The 23,905-nt window shown below is 44.1% G+C and overlaps 1 protein-coding gene across 1 annotated transcript in view; it reads right to left on the bottom strand.

Annotated features, from left to right (window-relative positions):
* Positions 1–23,905, bottom strand: part of KCNH8 (potassium voltage-gated channel subfamily H member 8) — a 268,495-nt gene that overhangs the window by 13,956 nt on the left and 230,634 nt on the right. Inside the window, exons 12-13 of the mRNA XM_038769533.1 lie at positions 12,308–12,346; positions 4,910–5,256 (exon numbers count right to left, since the gene is read on the bottom strand). Of these exons, the coding sequence (XP_038625461.1) occupies positions 4,910–5,256; positions 12,308–12,346 (386 nt within the window). The remainder of the gene's footprint in view (positions 1–4,909; positions 5,257–12,307; positions 12,347–23,905) is intronic.

Here is a 23,905-nt window from a genome sequence, read left to right on the forward strand (position 1 = left end):
GGGAGTAACATTTGATTATATTCATCGACAATCCTAGATTACTATTTCTTCTGGGAAACACTTTTCCTAGAAAGTTGTAAAAATATGGAAATCATTACCACAGGAAAATGGGGCAGGATGTAAAACCAGTTGGCTCAAGGCAGGTTCGGAAACATTCTTGGACGGAAGATCCCATTAAGAATACAAGGAAAAATGGGATCACAGAATAATAATAATAATAATAATAATAATAATAATAATAATAATAATAATAATAGCATTTATTAAGCGCTTACTATGTGCAAAGCACTGTTCAAGACATCCTCAACCATTTGGGCCACCGTGTCACCACTGTTGGGGGGTTGAACACTGGAATGGACACTAGTCATACACTAGTCTGACCCAATAATAGCATTCTGAGTGGTCTTCTGTTCAGAGAGAGCATAGTATTAAGAAGATAGGGCCATATTAATTCGTGTTGATGAAAAATTCACTGTTCACATCCACAGCATTCATTAAATAGTAATAATGTATGTTAGTGGCAATTAGATCTGCTGACAGGTTGGTTGCTATTTAGGGTTTGGCTGTTGGTGGCATTTGTAAGTTTTCTATTTGCTTTCATCTTCATTTGGGAGTTCTGCCAATCATTTAAGGCTGGTACCATTTATTTGCCTGAGAAGACATGTAAAGACCGGGGAGATGTGACAGCTCTATTACTCTACTCATGCCCCGTTAGCAACCTAGTTCACCATCTTGCAGAGAGCAAAACTGATCTATTTGACTGATTTTATTATTTCACTGTAAACTCTGCCCCCTGTGTAGGATGAATTCAGGATGTAATGAGTGATAGGTAATCCTAGGGATTGCTCCCCAAAATACAATTGAGTATCTTCATGCGCGACACTCTCCTTCACAAGGAGTGAAAGCTGAATGGTGAGTAGCTGAGGGAGGATCCAACAGGGGAGAAACAAGTCTAGCATGAGTCATTCATTCAATTCAATCGTATTTATTGAGCGCTTACTGTGTGCAGAGCACTGTACTAAGCGCTGGGAAGTACAAGTTGGCAACATATAGAGATGGTCCCTACCCAACAGTGGGCTCACAATCTAGATTATTTGATTATTTGACATGTCTAGTACTCTAGCTCATTTCACTCAAGCATTTTAGGATTAGTTTAAAAACTCATTTAAGATTGTTTTAAAAATTCTGCTTAAGGATGTTTACTTGCAGAAAACATTTTTATATTCTAAATTTCAGACTCTTGGCCACCCTACCCTTGCTCCCCAGAGATAGCCTGGACCCTGCAATATTCTCCTTTGGTATTCTCTAAAGGGTCTAATACAGTGCCCTACATAGGATAATAATAATAATGGTATTTGTTAAGCACTTACTTTGTGCCGGGCACTGTACTAAGTACTGGGGTGGATACAAGCAAATTGGGTGGGGGGCAGTCCCTGTACCACGTGGGGCTCACAGTCTAAATCCCCGTTTTACAGACGAGGTAACCAAAGCACAGAGAAGTGAAGTGATTTGCCCAAGGTCACACAGCAGACAAGTGGTGGGGTCGGATTTAGAACCCATGACCTTCTGACACCCAGGCCCGGGCTCTAGCCACTAGGCCATGCTCATGTGATAAACTGGGAACCGTAGATGAGCCGTATGTTCTCTATCTATAAAACGGAGACCAGAAGAAAACAGGAGATCTGTTACCCAGGAGGCCATGAGAATTGCCTAGGAAATCACTGGAAGCAATTTCCAATGTCGGTACTGTCACTATTGGTGAGAAGGAAAAGGGAATATTTCTGCTAATTCTGTTGTACTGTACTTTCCCAAGTGCTCAGTACAGTGCTCTGCACATAAGAAGCACTCAGTAAACACACTGATTGATTCACGGAAGCAAACAGCTCACTTGTGAATTATTTTAGGCCATAAGGCCACTACCTTAAGGCCTTGAAAGGGGTAGAATCTGGCCTGGGATGTTTTCATAATGAACTCTATTTCCCATGTAGTGTTTAAATATAAATAACCTAGTGGGAAGAGGACAGGCCTGGGAGTAAGAGGACCTGGGTTCTAATCCCAGCACTTCAATTTACCTGCTGTGTGGCCTTGAATAAGTCACTTAACTTCTCTGTGCCTCAGTTACCTCACCTGTAAAATGGGGATTCAATACCTGTTCTCCCTCCTACTTAGCCTGTGAGCCCCATTTGGGACCTCATTAACTTGTAATTACATCAGCTCTTAGTACAGTGCTTAGCACATAGTTAGCACTTAACAAATATTATAATCATTGTAACATACTAATGAGACAAAGAATTAAGTAAAACAAATAACTTCATTCCAGCCATTAATTGATGGTGGATTGAAATTTGTGACCTAGGAAGTGCTCCTTCTCTATTACTAATTTAACTACTTCATTGTTCCCAGTGGAGAAATTAGGTAAGTCATTTCAGACTAAGATACGATCATTTTTTATTTATAGCCAGGGTCAGTTGCCTCTCAAAGAACCATAATTGTTCCTTTGTTTGTGGTCATTTTCTTCCAAAAGTCCTAAACAACTTGTTTCTTGTGTTTTAAGCCTTCCCAGTGAGGTTCGATGGGCCACAGAAGAAAGGATGCCTCATTCACTGAGCCTGTTTGACTGGCCTAGGGTTATAATAATAGTCATCATCATCATCATAATGATGGCATTTGTTAAGCGCTTACTGTGTGCAAAGCACTGGGGAAGCTACGAGGTGATCAGGTTGTCCCAAGTGGGGCTCACAGTCTTCACCCCCATTTTCCAGATGAGGTAACTGAGGCACAGAGAAGTGAAGTGACTTTCCCCAAGTCACACAGCTGAGAAGTGGCACAGCTGGGATTAGAACCCATGACCTCTGACTCCCAAGCCCCGGGCTCTTTCCACTAAGCCACGCTGCTTAGACTGTGAGCCCACTCTTCTAGACTGTGAGCCCACTTGTTGGGTCGGGACCGTCTCCATATGTTGCCAACTTGTACTTCCCAAGTGTTTAGTACAGTGTTCTGCACACAGTAAGCACTCAATAAATACGATTGATTGATTGATTCTCCCAGCAAAACCACCCTAAAATTGTCATGTAGAGGGTTTCGACTGTAAAGCTTAGTGGGAAGAGCACAGGCCTGGGAATCAGGGAATCAGGGTTTTTATCCCAGCTCCTCCCTTGCCTGCTGTGGGGCCTGTTTCCTCATATGTAAAATGGGGATTCACTACCTATCCTTCCTCTCCCTTATACTGTGCACCCCATGAGGGACAGGGTCTGTAAAGGACCTGATTGTCTTATATCTACCCCAATGCTTAGCACAGTGCTTGAAACATTAGGAAGCACTTAAATACCACAATCATTATTAACTACCAGAGTAAAGCTTAAAATGATACAATCATCCACAGCCTTAACCATTTCAGATACAAGGACTTCCACCCCTATTTTGGAAAGAGGCAAGGATTTTCTATTTTTACTATGTTTCAATCTTTGCAGGCATTGTCAGTCCGAGCAAAAAGCAAAGCAACTTTTCTTTGGCTCAGTTTATCCACCTGTAAAATGGATACACCTTCCTGGGATGTTTTCAGGGCAAACGATACAACTGATTAGAAATCCAACTTCAGCTGGTTCACAATCTCTGCACTGAGGGAATCAGAAAGCATAACCCTATCACACGACTTCTCTGAAGATTCAGGAGAGTGTAATGAATCCTCACACGATGTAACTGCCACACTAGCCAGCAGCACAGGACCCTCCGGTGGGGATGCCAGTGAAAGCTTTTTGGCTTGCCTGACCCCTGTCATCATCATCATCATCATCAATCGTATTTATTGAGCACCTACTATGTGCAGAGCACTGTACTAAGCGCTTGGGAAGTACAAATTGGCAACATATAGAGACAGTCCCTACCCAACAGTGGGCTCACAGTCTAAAAGAGTGGGCTCACAGTCTAAAAGTGATGTTAGATTGGAGGGGTTAGATGTTAGATGTCAGTGATGTTAGATTGGAGGGGTCAATTCAAGGGCAAGGGCTTCCAGAGCTAGTAGTACTGTGCATCCCAAAAAGCCACTTACTGTCCTCTGAAGCATCCACAAATATGGAATGCCATATGAAATGGTAAAGGAAAGGAAAGTAGGAACCCGATACAATGATAGTTTCTACACAGCCCAGAAGCAATCTGTGGAAGAAATTTTCCTGCAGAAAATTCTGATTCTGACCTGACTACACACGTAGCAAATACTGTATAACACTGGGTGTCAAGCTAACCTGAGTGGGGTTTGCCCTGTGTCAAGAGAATGTACTTTTTTGAAGCCATGTATTATGTAATCAGCCTGTCTAGGACTCCTCTACCTGTGAGCCCACTGTTGGGTAGGGACGGTCTCTATATGTTGCCAACTTGTACTTCCCAAGCGCTTAGTACAGTGCTCTGCACACAGTAAGCGCTCAATAAATACGATTGATGATGATGATGATGCCTTAACCCCTCATTCCACTGTTAAACCACGGACATTTGGCACAGTCCCAGGAGTCCAGGCAAGATGGCAAGGGGGTGGGGGGGCATAGACCTCAGCAATCACCCCAGGCACAGCTGTTAATTAAGCCAATTTACCAGCCACTCTTGAAGGCTCTCCCCACACCACCCCCCTGCCCCGACAAGGCCCATACAGATAGCCAGTCTACATAGGCTCACCCTAACCCTTCTGAGCATGAACGTTAAACTCTCCTAATATGAACTGGATAATATGTGCCATGGCAACAAGGCCTTTCAGAAACAAGTGCATTCTGAAAAGTTCCTTTCACCTGCCATTAGCATTGCCCCACGTACACACAGTCAAAAACAGCCAATCAAGAGGCTATTATTTGGGAAAGAGACTCAGAGTGATTCACCTCCAACCTTGTTACCCTATGTCAAGCGTTACGTGCAAAAGGCTTACCTTGGACTGAGGTCAGGAGGTCCGATGCTATTCAGGGTCGAAAGATGTAACTTTAGGTTTTTCTCTCTTCTGCTATGGTAATGGAGTTCAGTTTCGTGCTTGGTCCTGGCAGGGTTTGAGCTGCAGACTCTGATTGGTGAGTGAAAGGGCACTGTTCCCGAGGCCAACTGTTTCAAGCTTATCCCAAGGTAACTCTTATTGCTTCCAATCTTCTTGTTGTGGAAGGAGGTCCCACCTCTGGTGTGGATTGGGGAGAGGGATGCTGTCTCCTCCTCTTCCTCTTCCTCTTCATCTTCCACAATGGATGGAAGTCTCCTGTTTATGCTGCCATTTCCCTTGGGCTCTGTCTAAATTAGTCAATAGACAATCAGTCAATCAATCTTGGGAAGAGTACTGTATAACAGAGTTGGTGGACACAATCCTGGACCACAAGGAGTTTACAGACTAGAGGGGGATAATTTCAGATTTCTACAAAATACACATGCATATTATTCATTTTACAGGTCTTCAAATCCCTATAAAGTTTATTTCTCATCTTCTGTACCTGAGGGAGTTCTGCGAGGAGGGAGGCTAGTTCTTATTCAGTAGGTTGGTCCCTCCTGATCCCGGATCCCCACTAAATAGTACTTATTGGGATCCAGTAATTCCCTTGCACAATTTTTTTTTTTTGCCTTGCATTAGTTTTTTAACACTTTCTCTCAGTACAGATTCATCTCTATTTCACGAAATTAATTCCTTGGAATGCAGAAATGCAGGGTTGACAAACTCCTGGACTAGAAAGCACTTCAATAATAATAATCGCAGTATTTGTTAAGCACTTACTCTATGCCAAGCATTGTACTAAGAGCTGGGGTAGACACAAGATAATCAGGTTGGACACAGTCCCTGCCCCACTTGGAGCTGGGAAGTCTAAATAGGAAGGAGAACAGTTATTTCATCTCCATTCTACAGATGCAGAAACAAAAGCACCTAGAAGTCAGGCGACTTTCCCAAGTCACAGGCAAATGGTGGGGCCGGGATTAGACCCAAATCCTTTGACTCCTCCTTCCTCTCCCCCTCCTCCTTCTCTCCATCCCCCCGCTCCCCGTCTTACCTCCTTCCCTTCCCCACAGCACCTGTATATGTGTATATATGTTTGTACACATTTATTACTCTATTTATTTTGCTTGTACATATCTATTCTATTTTTTATTTTGTTAATATGTTTGGTTTTGTTCTCTGTCTCCCCCTTCTAGACTGTGAGCCCACTGTTGGGTAGGGACCGTCTTCTATATGTTGCCAACTTGTACTTCCCAAGCGCTTAGTACAGTGCTCTGCACACAGTAAATGCTCAATAAATACGATTGATTGATTGAAGGTGATCAGATTGTCCTGCATGGGGCTCACAGTCTTAATCCCCATTTTACAGATGAGGGAACTGAGGCACAGAGAAGCTAAGTGACTTGCCCAAAGTCACACAGCTGACAATTGGTGGAGCTGGGATTTGTCTCCCCCTTTTAGACTGTGAGCCCACTGTTGGGTAGGGACCGTCTCTATATGTTGCCGGCTTGTACTTCCCAAGCGCTTAGTACAGTGCTCTGCACACAGTAAGCGCTCAATAAATACGATTGATGATGATGATGTTGGGTAGGGACTGTCGCTATATGCTGCCAACTTGTACTTCCCAAGCACTTAGTACAGTGCTCCGCACACAGTAAGCACTCAATAAATACAATTGATTGATTGAGTCCCAGCCCCATACTCTATCCTCTAGCCCATGCTGCAAGTGCTTTTTTGCACTAGATTTCTTAATGTTAAATTCCAATTTCCCTATTGAGTCCTAGAAACCATTTGGGGAATCCTAATGGTTATCCTCCAGGTCTGTCACCCCCCATTATGATGACAACTTTGGCTTTTCTGAAAGCTCTACTCATTCAATTCAATAGGACCCTTTAGCTCTTTCCCTATTTGGCTATTGGAGGGGTTGAGGGGACAGTCCTAGGTCAGTGCAAAATGGAGCAAGCAGTTTTTCACTTATTTATGGAGTCTTTCTCACAATACTAGGACATGACCAAGTATTTTTCTCAACAGGCAAGATTTCCTTATTCAGTTCGGCGGCACATTTTGGACACACAAAATATTTTACGTGCTCGACGTTTCATCAGCCAAAATGTTTATTCCCTAAATATCGTTGCAGGTTTTTTTCCCCCCCTAAATGGAAGGGAACTGTTGAAAATACTCTAAAAGGATAAATACAGTACCTCAAAACGTTTCTGCCCGATATTACCATGGAGGAGTGCGCCCCCAGGTGGAACTATGGAAACATTTAAACACTATTTGGCTGTTCAAAAGGATGCAGCTATTTCTAAATGTTTCTTCCATAAAGGAAGGACTTGTATGGACGTGTGTGGACATAAGCCTGTATAGACATTGTTTTTAGAAAGGAATCAAAACCGCATCCCATCAAGTATTGATAGTGTGGCCACTATTGAGAAGCAGCGTGGCTCAATGGAAAGAGCCCAGGCTTGGGAGTCAGAGGTCGTGGGTTCTAATTCCATCTCTGCCAATTGTCAGCTGTGTGACCTTGGGCAAGTCACTTAACTCCTCTGTGCCTGTTACCTCATCTGTAAAATGGAGATTAAGATTGTGAGCCCCACGTGGGACAACCTGATCACCTATTTTATTTATTTTATTTTGTTAGTATGTTTGGTTTTTTGTTCTCCGTCTCCCCCTTTTAGACTGTGAGCCCACTGTTGGGTAGGGACTGTCTCTATATGTTGCCAACTTGTACTTCCCAAGCGCTTAGTACAGTGCTCTGCACACAGTAAACGCTCAATAAATACGATTGATTGATTGATTATATCCTCCCCAGCGCTTAGAACAGTGCTTTACACATAGTAAGTGCTTAACAAATACCATCATTATTATTGCTTCAGCCTTCCTCCCACCTGCCACTGCGGTGATCCTTCCACTGCCTGTCAACAAAATAAACTTTCTGTAGCGTTCAAGGGGGCAAATCCACCACATTCAAGAAATCAGTGAGAATTCTGAGGGCAGGGATTGTGAAAAACCAAACTAATTAAAACCTTCAACAGAGTATGAATGGCCCCAGGCTTTTTTGTTATCTTATGAACTCATTTATACCCTCCTTGGCATTCAATCTGTATATATATCTGCTCAATTAATTGATTTTGACTAGTTGAGAATTTTTTTATGACTGTTTCCACCACTAGCATGTAAGCAGCTTTTGTGCAGTGTACATGTCACGTTCTTATTCTGTACTTCCCAAGCACTTAATATAGTGCCCTCCACAAAATGGGCACTCAGTAATAATAATAATAATAATTGTGGCATTTGTCAATAGCTTACTATGTGCCAGGCACTGCACTAAGCTCTGGGGTGGATATAAGCAAATCAGGTTGGACACAGTACCTGTCCCAAGTAGGGCTCAAAGTCTCAATCCCCAATTTACAGATGAGGTACAATGAGGCACAGAGAAGTTAAGTGACTTGCCCAAGCTCACACAGCAAACAAATGGTGGAGCTGGATTTAGAATCCATGACCTTTTGACTCCCACGTTTGTACTCTATCCACCGCTATGACTACCAATGCTATTCATTGAGCCATTCTGTTCCCTGATAGAAACCTCCAATCTTTTGACCCGATCAAACTTTCTCAAGTCATCATGCCCCATTTAGCCTCCGTACACAAACTACCTTCTCTTGATGACCAAAGTTGATGCACTCAACACCGCTCTCTCCACTGAACTCAACTGTCTCACTCCCCTATCCCTTTGTCAATCTCATACCACTAACCCACAACCCCAGTTCATCTCTGCAGTCTGCTTTCTTCACTCCTGTGCAAGAACCGCAGGGCACTGCTGGCAGAAATACAAATATCAGACCAACTTCATCCACCCCAAGTTCATCCTTGTGTATTAACTCTGCCCTCACCTCTGCCCGGCAAAAATATTTTTTCATCCTACTGACAGCATTGCCCAATGCCATTGCCAGTTGTTCCAGACATTTAACTCCCTCCTCAAGCCCTCTATTCCTCAGTCTCCTGCATCCCTTTCCCCTAATGACCAGCCTACCTTCTTTATTGAGAAAATTGAACCTAATCACGCATGACCTCTCTAACATCTCCCCTATTCCTCTCTAGACCCTCTCTCCTTCTTCCTCTTCTACAATTCCCCCGTGCTTTCTAGAATTATCTCAAAAGGAGATCTCCTGCCTTCTCTCAAAATCCATCGCCTCGACCTGTGCATCTCACCCCATCCCTTCTCACCTTATCAAAATACTTGCCTCGTCCCTTCCCCACTGCCTTCAAACATGCTCATGTCCCCCATCCTAAAAAAAACCCTCCCTTGACCCCACAGATCCCTCCAGTTTTCACCCCATCTCCCACCTACCATTCCTCTCCAAACTCCCTCAGCAAGTTTTCTACACCTACTGTCTCAAGTTCCTCTTCAATTCTCTTCCTGACCCACTCCAATCTGGCTTCTGCCCTCTTCACTCCGCAGAAACCACTCTAAGGTCACAAATTATTTTCTTCTTGCTAAATCCAATGACCTCTACTTCATCCTAATTCTCCTCAAACTTCCAGCTGCCTTCGACACTGTCGACCACTTAATTCTCCTGGAAATATTATCCAACCTCAGCATCACTGGCACTGTTCTCTCCTGGTTCTCCTCCTATCTCTCTGGGCACTCATTCTCGGTGTCTTTCATTGATTCATTGTCGTATTATTGACTGCTTACTGTGTGCAAAGCACTGTACTTCTACCATGGGCTCCACCTCTGCGTCCCACCCCCTAACTGTGGTTGTCCCTCAAAGTTCAGTTCTGGGTCCCCTTCTATTCTCCATTTATGCCCACTCCCTTGGAAAACTCATTCACTCCTATGGCTTCAACTACCACTTCTATGAGGATGATTCCTAAATCTATATCTCCAGCCCTGATCTCTCTTCCTCTCTGAAGTCTCATATTGCCTCCTGCCTTCAAGACATCTCTGTTTGGATGTCCTGCCGTCACCTCAAACTTAACATGTCCAAAACAGAACTCCTTCCCAACCTAACCCTGTCCTCCCCATGACTTTCCCATCACTGTAGACAACACCACTATCCTTCTGTCTCACAAGCCTATAACCTTGATGTTAGCCTCAACTCCTCTCTCTCTGTTATTCAACCCACCTACTGAATCCATCACTAAATCCTGTCAGCTCAGTTTCTCAACACTGCTAAAATCCATGCTTTCCTCTCAATCCAAACTCAATTATAATAATAATGATGGTATTTGTTAAGCGCTTACTGTGTGCCAAACACTGTTCTAAGTGCTGGTAGATACAGGGTAAACAGGTTGTCTGCCCCATGTGGGGCTCAAACTTTGATTTCCCATTTTACAGATGAGGTAACTGAGGCCCAGAGAAGTTAAGCGACTTGCCCCAGGTCACACAGCAGGCAAGTGGTGGAGCTGGGATTAGAACCCAGGACCTTCAGACTCCCAGTCTGGGCTATTTCCACTAAGCCAATCCAAGCACTTATCCTATCCTACCTTAATTACTGTAACATCTCCCTTGCTGACTTCCCTGCCTCCTGTCTCTCCCTCTCCAGTCCATACTTCACTCTGCTGCCCAGATCTTCTTTGTACAAAAACATTCAGTCCCTGTTTCCCCACTCCTTAAGAACCTCGAGTGGTTGTCCATCTACCCCTGCATCAAACAGAAACTCCTTACAATCAACTTTAAAGCACTCAATCACCTTGCCCATTCTTACCTCATCTTACTACTCGCCTGCCCATTTTTTGTTCCTCTGAAGCCGACCTATTCACTGTACCTCCATCTCATCTATCTCTCCTCCATCCTCTCATCCATGTCCTGACTCTGGCCTGGAATGCCCTTCCTTTTCCTATCCAACAGACAATTACTCTCCCCACCTTCAAAGCCTTATTGAAGGCACATCTTCTCCAAGACACCTTCCCTAAGACCTCATTTTCTCTTTTCTCATTCTCTTTTGTGTTACATTGACAGGCTCTGCTCACTTTATTCACCCTCCTGCCCACAGCACTTTGTCCATATCCATAGTTCATTCATTTACATTAATGTCTGTCTCCCCCTCTAGACTGTAAACTCATTGTGGGCAGGGAATTTGTGTTAGGTAATTGTTTGTACTCTCCCCAATGCTTACTACAGGGCTCTACACACAGTAATAATAATAATAATAATGGTGACGGTATTTGTTAACTACTTACTATGTGCCAGTACAGTGCTCTGAACACAGTAATGATAATAATAAAAATAATAATAATAATGGTATTTGTTAGGTGCTTACTATGTGCCAGGCGCTGTACTATGTGCTGGGGTGGATACAAGCAAATTGGGTGGGGGATAGTTCCTGTCCCATGTGAGGCTCACAGTCTCAATCTCCATTTTACAGATGAGGTAACTGAGGCACAGAGAAATGAAGTGACTTGCCCAAGGTCACATGGCAGACAAGTGGTGGAGCCAGGATTAGAACCCATGACCTCTAACTCCCATGCCCATGCTCCATCCACTATGCCAAAATCACTGTGAGCCCATTGTTGGGTAGGAACCGTCTCTATATGTTGCCAACTTGTATTTCCCAAGCGCTTAGTACAGTGCTCTGCACACAGTAAGCGCTCAATAAATATGATTGAATGAATGAATGATTGATTGGGCACTTACTGTTTGCAGAGCATGGTACTAAGCAAATTGGGTTAAACAGTAGAGTAGGTAAACATAATCCCTGTCCACAAGGAGAGCTAACAATCCAGTGATGGGGACAGATATTACAATACATTATAGGTAGGAAAATCAACCAAGTATGAAGATATATACATAAGTACTGTTGAGGTGGGAGGGGGGTGAGTTCCAAATGCTTAGCGGATGAGACCGTTTGCATGATGTGATACAATAGATACAACAGGGAAAATAGTCTGAGAAGGGGAAGGATGAGTCCAAGAAGGTCACTCGGAGATATGAATTTAGTAGGGCTTTGAAGATAGGGAGTTAAGCGGTGTATCACATATGAAGGGGGAGGGAATTTCAGGCAGAAAAGAGGAAGTCGAGAGTGAGGCAAAATGCGTATGTTAGTATTAAAGGAGCAAAGTGTACAGGTGGCGTTGTAATGGGAGATGAGTGAGTGAGGTGGGAAGGGGGGAGCTGACTGAGTGCCTTAAAGCTGATGGTAAGCAATTTCTGTTTGATGGAGAGAGGGCCGGGTAACTGCTGGAGGTTTTCTGAGAAGTGGGGAGATGTCTGCATAATGTTTTTTTTTTTATTTAAGAAAAATAAGCCAGAGAACAGAATGAAACATGGACTGAAGGTGGGAGAAGCTGGAGGCAGGAAGGTCAAAGGGGATGTTCCATCATTTACTAAACCAAGCGCCACTATAAAATGCATACCTGGGATAGTGTAGACTTGTTTGATAATCTTGATATTACCTGAAAGAACAAAAACAGAAAGAACAAAACAGAAGCAGTAAGCACCTAAATATGTTCAGTTTTGAAGATGTAGGAATCCTAGTTGACTGGCTCCCCGAGGATCCCAAGGGAGCCTCCTCCCCCCGCCCCTCCCAATCCTTGGAAGATCTAAGAGGTCATGACCTGCTCTTTGTGGCTAAGGGGAGTGGCAGGGACTCACTCAGTCTTCCCTGGGGATAAACGTCCCCAGATTGCCTCCTCATTTTTAGAGGCAATCGTAATAATAATCGAGGTATTTGTTAATAATAATAATAATAATAATAATCATGATGGCATTTGTTAAGCGCTTACTATGTGCAAAGCACTGTTCTAAGCACTGGGGGGATACAATGGGATCAAATTGTCCCACGTGGGGCTCACAGTCTTAATCCTCATTTTACAGATGAGGTAACTGAGGCTCAGAGAAGTTAAGTGACTTGCCCAAGGTCACACAGCAGACATGTGGCGGAGCCGGGATTCGAACCTATGACCTCTGACTCCAAAGCCCGTGCTCTTTCATGCTTGCTATGTGCCAAGCACTAGAACAGATGCTATATCACATCAGATATAGTTCCTGTGCTGCATGGGGCACTCAGTCTAAGAGGGAGGGAAAACAGGTATTTTATTCCCATTTTACAGATGAGGAAATGAAGGCCAGAGAAGCTGTGACACACCTAAGGTCACACAGCAGACAAGTGGTAGAGCCAGGATTAGAATGTGAGTCCTCTGACTCCCAAGCCCATGCTCTTTCACTTGGGTCCCTGCCTCAGTTTCCTCATTTGTAAAATGGGAATTAAGACTGTGAGCCCCATATGTGACTGTGTCCAACCTGATTAGTTTGTATCTTGCTCAGCACTTAGTACAGTGCCTGGGACATAGTAAGTGCTTAACAAATGCTTAATAATGAATGAAAAATAAATAGATCACACTGTCTTCAGTAGTTAGGGCATGACTGCACTGTGGGGATCATGGGGACCAAATCATCCAGTTTACTGCACTTTCCTCTCAAGTCTGCCTTTATGTTGTTTTCTGACTCCTTTCTTTTCTTACTGTCTTAATCTTTCCTCAGTGCTCTTCTCTTCTGAACAACTCCCCGTTTGTCTTCACATCCTCTTTTCCCTGACACCAGTTTCCCTTCTCCTCTGGTAAACTACTTCCCTTCCTTACAATTTGTTTTTCCAACTCCCCCAAAATAAAAGCAAAATAAGTGAAATCTCTTTAAAAAAGATCACTGAATTAGGTCTGTATCTGTGAGAACCAGCTCTCCCACATTTTTTTGTTTTGACTAGCTCTAGTCCATAGAGTTCAGACAATGCTACAGCTAATAAAATCAATGCAGTCCACCAGATTACATTACTCAGCCTCTAAAAGGGGGTTTTGTGCTGTGCAGGTGTAGCCTAAGTCCAGCCTTGTTTTTTAGATAGTAAGCTCTTCAAGTTCAGGAGCTGTATCCTTTAATTTAATTGGTAACATCATCTAATGCAGTAATAGTGCACTTACCAGCACATAATAAGCATTTACTAGAAAACAAATACAAAAGTAGGTTGAGGCTCCTCAGGGCAGCCCAAACCAAATCATACACTAAAAGGAAAAAAATATTTTGATAAAAACATTATTAGGACAGCACATAAAGTAGCTTCAAAAATAAAACTACTTACCAGGGAACCAGGTCACATCTAAATTGCTTTTGTCTGAGTGTACTTTCATTTTCATGGGTTGCTGAAAGTCCTATAAAATGTACATGTTGTTAAGCAGCGTGGCTTAGTGGAAAGAGCCTGGGCTTGTGAGTCAGAGGTCGTGGGTTCTAATCCCAGCTGCACCACTTGTCAGCTGTGTGACTCTGGGCAAGTCAATTAACTTCTCTGTGCCTCAGTTCCCTCATCTGTAAAATGGGGATTAAGACTCTGAGCCCCACGTGGGGCAGCCTGATTACCTTGTATCTATCCCAGCGCTTAGAACAGTGCTTGGCACATAGTAAGTGCTTAACAAATACCATCATTATTATTATTACATTGTTTTACTCAAAGAACAGAGGAAAAGAAAAAACCTAGTCTTGCATTCATGTCTAGCATGTCAGATCATGTCATACTTCCATTCTGTGAGTAGCTTTAAGCATTCATTGCTTTTCTGGATGATTAGGGAAATGGCTTGGTTATTATTCATGCAATTGTCAGCATTATCGCTGGGCAAATGTATGTGTCATCAATGTTTAATTCCTAAAACAATGGCCCTGCCTGCCTGGAAGAATGGCCATCAATCAGAAACAATATAAACATGAGTTTGGAAGTAATTTCCAAGCTGGTGGCAAATAAAACAGCAAAAGAACTAAAAACTGGCGAAATCAAGAACAGAGGTATGACTTTTTTATCCTGTGGTATAAATGCAGAAATGTTGGAAAAACCAGGTTTGGGAACAAAGGAAACAGCATGGACTAGAGGAAGAGCACTGAACTTGGAATCAGGAAACCTGAACCCTAATTTCTGGCTTGTGGTGGCATCATGGGGAAGCCCTCCACCTCTCTCCCGCTTTGTTTCCACATTGCAAATTGGGAATTTGACCGTGAACACCCCCTGCCCCCCTACCCGGCACCCTTTCTCCCCTACCCCAAGGGCCAGGGACTTTGTCCAACTGTCACCTCTATAGTCTCTCATTCTCTCCCAGTATTTACATCTGTGCTCTGCACACAGTAAGCACTTAACATTAATAATAATAATGATGGCATTTATTAAGCTCTGACTATGTGCCAAGCACTGTTCTAAGCGCTGGGGAGGTTACAAGGTGATCAGATTGTCCCACAGGGGGCTCACAGTCTTCATCCCCATTTTACAGATGAGGTAACTGAGACACAGAGAAGTTAAATGACTTGCCCAAAGTCACACAGCTGACAATTAGCAGAGCTGGGATTTGAACCCAGGACCTCTGACTCCAAAGCCCGGGCTCTTTCCACTGAGCCATGCTGCTTCTCCTTAGCCATACTGCTTGTCCTCCTCCTACTACTACTACCTGCCTCAAACCATCACTAATAGGATACTGTGATTTCATTATGTATTTTGCACTTGGGAAAAAAAACACATGACAGTAATGAAAAAAACCATTTTCACATCTTGTTATTTTTACCATTAAATCCAGGGAGTTTTATCGAAGACCTTTACCCTCCATCACTTTCCATATATTCAGTCCACTTGTGCATTTTCTCCTCCCAATGCCTCTTCTTTTGGTCCATTTCACAGGTTATTAGCAACTCCATCAGACAGTGATTAAGAAAAATGCAAAGTCTTTTTCATCTCTTCAGCTTAATTCTTCCCATTTGGTTCCAGGAAGGTATAGCAATGTATTCCTCTGGGCAGCAGGCAGGAGAAAATAGTCTCTCAGCTCCCTTTCCAGATGATTTTAGACAGCTAGGTTTGGTTCTGATCGAATATCACTCAGCGACTCCGGGGATGACTCTAGAGTATCTGAGAAGTCTGTCCCTTTCCATCACTTTCCTGACTTGAGTAATATACTAATAACTGGATATTTTGTTAAGAACTTAGTGCCAAGCGCTAGTCTAAGCAGTGGAACAAATGCAAGATAACTAGGTCACAGTGTAAGAGAGAGAACAGATTTTTAATCCCCATTATAGAGATGAGGAAACTAAGGCACAGAGAAGTTAAGTGACTTGCCCAAGATCATACAGCAGGCAAGTGGCAAAGCTAAGATTAGAACCCAAGTCCTCTGAGGCCCTGGCCCATGCTTTTCCCATTAGGCCATGCTGCTTCTCAAAGCAACTCCGTCAGGGAATCTCATCTTTTATCGAATAATAATAATAACAGTTCTGGTATTTAAGTGCTTACTCTGCTCCAGGCACTGTACTAAGCACTGGGGTGGATACAAGCAAATTGGGTTGGACACAGTCCCTGTCCCATGTGCGGCTCACAGTCTCAATCCCTATTTTACAGATGAGGTAACTGAGGCACAGAGAAGTTGTGACTTGCCCAAGATCACACAGCAGACAAGTGGAGGATCCAGGATTAGAACCCATGACCTCCTGACCCCCAGGCCTGTGCTCTATCCACTATGCCACTCTAGTTACTACTGACTCCTTCCAATTATCACCCCAGCTCCCTCCTACCATTCCTCTCCAAACTCCTACACCTGCCGTCTCAACTTCCTTTCCAATTCTCTCCATGCCCCCTTTCAATCTGGCTTCTGTCCCCTTCACTCCTCGGGAAACTTCTTCTCACGGGTCACAAATGATCTCTTTCTTACCAAATCTAACAGCCTCTAATCCATCCTAATCCTCCTCAACCTCTCGGTTGCCTTCGACACTGGTGACCACCCTCCTCCTGGAAACACTATCCAACCTAATCTTCACTGACCCTATCCTCTCCTGATTCTCCTCTTATCAATCTGGCCACTCATTCTCAGTATCTTTCATGGGCTCCTCCTCTGCCTCCCTCCCTTAACTGTGAGTGCCCCTCAAGGTTCAGTTCTGGGTCCCCTTCTATTCTCCATCTACACCCATTCCCTTGGAGAACTCATTCACTGTCATGGCTTCAACTACCACCTGAATAAGGATGATTCTCAAATCTACATCTCCAGCCCTGATCTCTCGCCCTCTCTGAAGTCTCGCATTTCCTCCTGCCTTCACAACATCTCTACCTGGATGTCCTGCTGTCACCTCAAACTTAACATGTCTGAAACAGAACTCCTTATCTTCCCACCTAAACCCTGTCCTTCTTTTGACTCTCCCATCACTGTAGACAGCACCACCATCCTTCCTGTCTCACAAGCCCAAAACCTTGATGTTATCCTCGACTCTTCTCTCTCACTCTATTACTAAAGCCTGTCAGTTCAACCTTCACAACACCGCTACAATCCATCCTTTTCTCTCCAAGCACTTACCCTATCCCATCTTGATTATTGTGTCAGCCTCCTTGCTGACTTCCCTGCCTCCTGTCTCGCCCCCCTCCAGTCCATACTTCACTCGGCTGACCAGATCATTTTTATACAAAAAATGATTCTCTGCTCCTCAAGAACCTCCAGCTGTTGCCTATCCACCTCTGCTTCAAACAGAAACTCCCTACCGTTGGCTTTAAAGCATTTTATCACCTTGCCCTACTTCATTTGCTACTCTCCTACTACAACCCAGCCCACACACTTTTTGCTTCTCTAATGCCAATCTATTCACTGTACCTTGATCTTGCTGCCAACTTCTTGCCCATGTCCTGCCTCCGGCTTGGAACACCCTCCCTTTTCCTATCCAATAGACAATTAATCTTCCCACCTTCAAAGCCTTATTGAAGGCACATCTCCTCCAAGAGGCCTTCCCTGACTACATCCTCATTTCTTCTTTTCCCACTCCCTTCTGCGCCACCCTAACTTGCTTCCTTTATTCCCCACTCCCACAGCACCTATGTCCATATCCGTAATTTATTTATGTATAACAAAGTTTGTCTCCCCCTTCTAGACCGTAAGCTCGTTGTGGGCTGGGAATGTGTCTGTTATACTGTTGTGTTGTACTCTCCCAAGCGCTTAGTATAGTGTCCTGCACACGGTAAGCACTCAGTAAATATAATTGACCGATTCTCTATCTTCCCCGCACCTTGACCTCTACTGTAATAATAGCAATAATAATAATTATGGTATTTAGTAAGCACTTTAAGCCAGACACTGTTCTAAGCACTGGGGTGGATACAAGTAAATCAGGTTAAACACAGTCCCTGTCACACTTGGGGCTTGCCAGGACTTACTGCAGTGCTCTGCACACACTAGGTACTAAATAAATACTGTTGATTGATTGGTTCGTTGCTTATCTTGTTACAATCTACCCACAGCAGCTCAATTAATCGATTCTAAAGGTAACCTTATGCCACCACGTGCAGGGTGGGGCAGGTGGGACTGCTCATTACGGGCCTGCTTATTCTCTTGTACTCACCCAAGTGCTTAGACCAGTACTTTGCACATAGTAAGCACTCAATAAATACCATTGATTGATTGCTTGATTGATTGACTCACTTCCCTCTCTACAAAACCTCAGGAAACCCGTTGTGTTTCCCTCAGCAGCTTTCCAACCACTTGCTTCTTCCCCAACAGAGGCGAGAGACTCAGGCTCCCTGGCCTTGCCAAAGAGTTTTTCCAGAAGGAGCACGAGCTTTACAGAAAAGGAAATTAACAATGACCTCACACTCTCTACTTAAGCATGGACACAATTTCCGGTCTCTCAAAAACTGGACTGACAGAGAACTAGAGATTTGGCCTATTTACAGATCTATAAAACCAGCCTATATCCAGGTAAAACAGACTGAAAATGACTAGCAAAGCTATTAGGTTCACAGCATGTTAGAAATAAGAAGGGAAAAAGAGAAGCCGTACGGTGTTCTATTTTTTTTTTTAATCAGCAATGTTTATGAGTGAGTCTAAAGGAAGGTATTTTCCAAATCATTAACATGGGATTCAATATCAGTAACTGCAATTAATATTATAAAGAGTTTGCACCGCAAACAGGTCTCCCAATGACCTGTTTATGATCCTTGGCAGAATTCACTAGTCTGTCTCTAGCTTGTAAAATCAGCTACTGTGCAACTGTATCAAAGTACAATAGCTGATCTCATCCGATTGGCAGAAAATCCTACTGGGTATCCATGACCACAATCAGACCCTCCCAGATGATGGCTCAACTTGTGGTGTGGCTCCCACATCTCAACTCCCTCTAGCACCACTGAAGTTAATGCCAAATGCCTAGTTTGCTGTTAGAAAACTCATGACCAATTACGCACTGTTAATCAAGAAGTTTAGCCACCCCATGTGCTAAATGCAGGGTTTTTTAATCATAGCACAGCCCTAAACTGGACAACCGACCCCATGGACAGTGGAGGACTGACCAGCTACTCCCCTGTTGTTATGGACACTCATAGAGTGATTGCGCTGGCCCCACCATGAGGGAATCGGTTGGCCCTGGGCTGCTGCCCTCCGGACCCTCCCCACCCCCTCGACCCCCCAGCCTACAACTGTATCCCCTCCTTCCAGACAATGCCATTTCCTTTGGGGGTCAAGAGTAAAATACTGCATCATAGGTGCCAAACTAGTCTCTTGCAACTCCAGGAGTTGATGGAGTTCATTCTCAGTCTCCTTCGTAGGCTTCTCCCCCTCCCATCCCATTATTGTAGGGGTTCCTCAAGGGTCAGTTCTTGGTCCCCTTCTGTTCTCTACCTATACTCACTCCCTTGGTGAACTCATTCGCTCCCACGGCTTCAACTATAATCTCTACGCTGATGACACCCAAATCTATATCTCCACCCCTGCTCTCTCTCCCTCCCTCCAGGATCGTATCTCCTCCTGCCTTCAGGACATCCCCATCTGGATGTCTGCCCACCATCTAAAAATTAACATGTTCAAGACTGAGCTCCTTATCTTCCGTCCCAAACCCTGTCCTCTCCCTGACTTTCCCGTCACTGTAGACGGCTCTGTAATAATAATGGCATTTATTAAGTGCTTACTTAATAAACAAAGTACTGTTCTAAGTGCACGGGGGATACAAGGTCATCAGGTTGTCCCACCTGGGGCTCACAGTCTTCATCCCCATTTTACAGATGAGGTAACTGAGGCACAGAGAAGTTAAGTGACTTGCCCAAAGTCACACAACTGACGGTTGGCAGAGCCGGGATTTGAACCCATGACCTCCGTCACACAAGCCCACAGCCTTGGTGAAATCCTTGACTCCACTCTCAGTCACCCCACACATCCAGTCTGTTACCAAAACCTGCCGGTCTCACCTCCACAACATCGACAAGATCCGCCGAGCAGCTGCTCGGATTATCTTTGTACAGAAAAGCTCTGGGCATGTCACTCCCCTCCTCAATAATCTCCAGTAGTTGCCTGTCAACCTATGAATCAAGCAAAAACTCCACACTCTCGGCTTCAAGGCTGTCCATCACCTCACCCCCTTCTACCTCACCTACCTTCTCTCCTTCTCCAGCCCAGCCCGCACCCTCTGCTCCTCTGCCGCTAACCTCCTCACTGGGCCTCGTTCTCGCCTGGCCTGCCGTCGACCCCTGGCCTGGAATGTCCTCCCTCCACACATCTGCCAAACTAGCTCTCTTCCTCCCTTCAAAGCCTTACTTAGAGCTCACCTCCTCCAGGAGGGCTTCCCAGACTGAGCCCCCTTTTTCCTCTCCTCCTCCCCTCCCCATCGCCCCCCTCTCCTTCTGCCCTACCTCCTTCCCCTCCCCACAGCACTTGTATATATTTGTACATATTTATTACTTTATTCATTTAACTTGTACATATTTACTAATCTATGTTATTAATGATTTGCATATAGCTATAATTCTATTTATTCTGACGGTTTTGACACATGTCTACTTGTTTTGTTTTGTTGTCTGTCTCCCCCTTCTAGTCTATGATCCCATGTTGGGTAAGGACCGTCTCTATATGCTGCCGACTTGTACTTCCCAAGTGCTTAGTACAATGCTCTGCACACAGTAAGCGCTCAAAAAATATAATTGAATGAATGAAAATCCATTTGGCTTATCTGTACTATGGCTTCTATATTCAGACATGTAAACAAATAGCCCACTACTAGGGTCTGCCTGGCCTGGATGACTGCTGGCACCTTAAACTCAATCTGACCAAAACTGGACTCCTTATCTTACTTCCTTAACACAGTCCTCCCCACAATACTGTCATCATGGTCAACACTACCACTACTCTCCCTCACCCGGAACCTTGCGACCTTGGTGTCAACTTTGAGTTCCCTCTCAGGGTTGAAATTCTCTCATCTGTTCTGTCTCTCAATCTTGTCAGTTTTTCTCCAAATATTTCCCAAATCTCTTTTCACAGCTCTTATGGCCACCACCTTGGTCCAAGCCCTTGTCATGTCCTGGAGGGAGAGGCTGGAAGGCAGGGAGGGGGCAGGCTTTAGCCTGATTGTCAGGCGGAGATGCTAGGGAGGGATGACAAAACGATTTTGCTTTCAGTGAAGCCAAATTTGCCTAAGATATCATGCATGGAACCCTACCCATTATGCTGTACATCATATAGAAATTCCTGATCACTGAATTCAAGGCACCCCACAAACTCTTTCTCTGTCTCTCCACTTTCCTCAACCTCTGAGCTCACAATCCTTGTTCCTTCCAAGATAATAATAATAATGATGGTATTTGTTAAGCGCTTATTATGTGTCAAGCACTGTTTTAAGTGCTGTGGTAGACACAAGCGAATCTGGTTGGACACAGTCCCTGTCCTACATAGGGCTCACAGTCCTAATCCTCATTCTACAGACGAGGTAACTGAGGCACAGAGAAGTTAAGTGACTTGCCCAAGGTCACACAGCAGACAAGTGATGGAGCAGGGATTAGAACCCAGGTCCTTCTGGCTTCCAGGCCCCCGCTCTATCCACTAGTCCATGCTGCCTCAACCTCACTACACTGTGTTTGACCCTCCCAACTCTGATTCATCACACCCACTCTTCCCTCTATCTGCCTCCCAACCCTCAACCAAAGCACAACTCTCTCACCTTCGGAACCCTCTTTAAAAGCTTCCTTCGGGAGGATTCCCCAATTTATCCTCCACCTTCCTGATTAGGTCATCCTATCAATTACCCATACCTCAACATTTACAGCAATTTATTTCTTCCCTTATTTTTTGTTCTGTTGCTTCCAGCTACATTTCCCTCTTTGTTCCCATTCTATTTTGCCTCTAGTCCCATTGAGAATGCGAGGTTCTCAAAAGCAAGAACCGTGTCTTCTGTTTTTAAAGTCTGCTCCCCAAACACCCAGTCCAGCGCTCTGCACCCAGTAGGTGTTCAGTAATAACTGATCGCCTGACTCTGATTCTGCTGCCTCTGACAGCTGGCTGCAGCAGGGAAGCAGGAGGAGAAGGGGGCTCATCTTTCCTTTCCCTGTTGGCAGCCTGACTCTAGGCTGGAGGAGCTACTGTCTCTGTTGCCTGTGGTTGCTTACTGGGGTCCTCTTGAATATATATATATATATATATATATATATATATATATATATATACTGGGGTCACGCAAGAGAGTAAGAGAGACAGGGAGACACTAACTCTGGACTTTGCTCTTCCCACATCTTCCTCCCCCAATCTTGGGCCACTTCCTGCTACTTTGCAAGCCGTCTCTCTCATACTGAATGCAAAACATCACTATAATGATGGCATTTATTAAGCATTTACTATGTGCAAAGCACTGTTCTAAGCACTGGGGAGGTGGGAACTGTCTCTATGTGTTGCCAGTTTGTATTTCCCAAGCGCTTAGTACAGTACTCTGCACATAGTAAGCGCTCAATAAATACGATTGATGATGATGATGATGATCAGGTTGTCCCACGGGGGGCTCACAGTCTTAATCCCATTTTCCAGATGAGGTAACTGAGGCACAGAGTGACTTGCCCAAAGTCACACAGCTGACAATTGGTATTCCTCAGATTCATGTATTTCTGTTCTATTTGATGATGTATTAAGTTGCTAATATTTTTAATAAGAATACTTTAGAAATGATGCAGCCTTTTCGAGGTGTGGCCCATATCCAAATGAGCGTTGCCTAGTGGATAGGGCGTGGGCCTGGGAATCTTCTGATTCCTGGGTTCAAATTCCAGCTCCACCACTTGTCTGCTGTGTGACTCTGTGCCTCAGTTAACTAGTCTATAAAATAGGAATTAAGACTGTGAACCCCTTGTGGGACAGGGACTGTGCCCAACCTGACAAATTTGTATCTACCCCAGTGCTTAGTACAGTACCTGGCACATAACAAGTGCTTAAAGAATTCCACGGTTATTATATAGGACACATATGTAGGTGTAACAGCTCTATATCGTTCTGATTACATTACGGCAGCTGGTGAGGAATATGTCCTCTGTTTATAGATAAGGAAACATATTTTAAATATAAGCCACTTAATTGACCACACATATAAAAATGGAACATAAACATTTTGGAAGGGCTTGGATTTACTTTTTGCATTATGCAAAGAAAGCCCAGGATTAAGACACAGTATTGGATAGCGTATTGGATTTTCAAAGATTTTGTTCTTGAATGGTTTGCTGTTGAAATATCATCGCTGTCCTCCTCTGAAATAAGGTGATGCTATGTAATAATAATAATAATAGTGTTTGGCAAACACGCAATATGTTCCTTCAATCACTGTGCTAAACACTGGGGTAGATACAGGATAACAGAATCAACACAGTCCCTATCCCACTGGAGATGCCACTGGGATATCCCAGGAATTCTCAACCAGAGCAATCATAAAGAATTTGTGACTACATTACCTCATCTCAGCATTAAGGAGCTGGCACTCCCTCACCTCTTTCCCTCCTCTCCTTTCCTAACACCCAGTCTGGGTTTAGTTGGCCAAATAAAGAGAAAACAAATTGTTTGGTATTCCCTTACTGTTCTGACTGGTTCTCCAGGAATGAGGATTTTCATTTTCAATTACCATTTCCAGGATATGACCATTGGCCTGAGTTTCTCAAGCACTGATTAAAACAGAGTAATACCCACTGGTAAATTCCAGCTTTTAATCAGGCATCCTGGAACAAATGAAGGGAG

The sequence above is a fragment of the Tachyglossus aculeatus genome, chromosome 2 (assembly GCF_015852505.1).
Source record: "Tachyglossus aculeatus isolate mTacAcu1 chromosome 2, mTacAcu1.pri, whole genome shotgun sequence".
NCBI classification, from domain to species: Eukaryota; Metazoa; Chordata; class Mammalia; order Monotremata; family Tachyglossidae; genus Tachyglossus; species Tachyglossus aculeatus.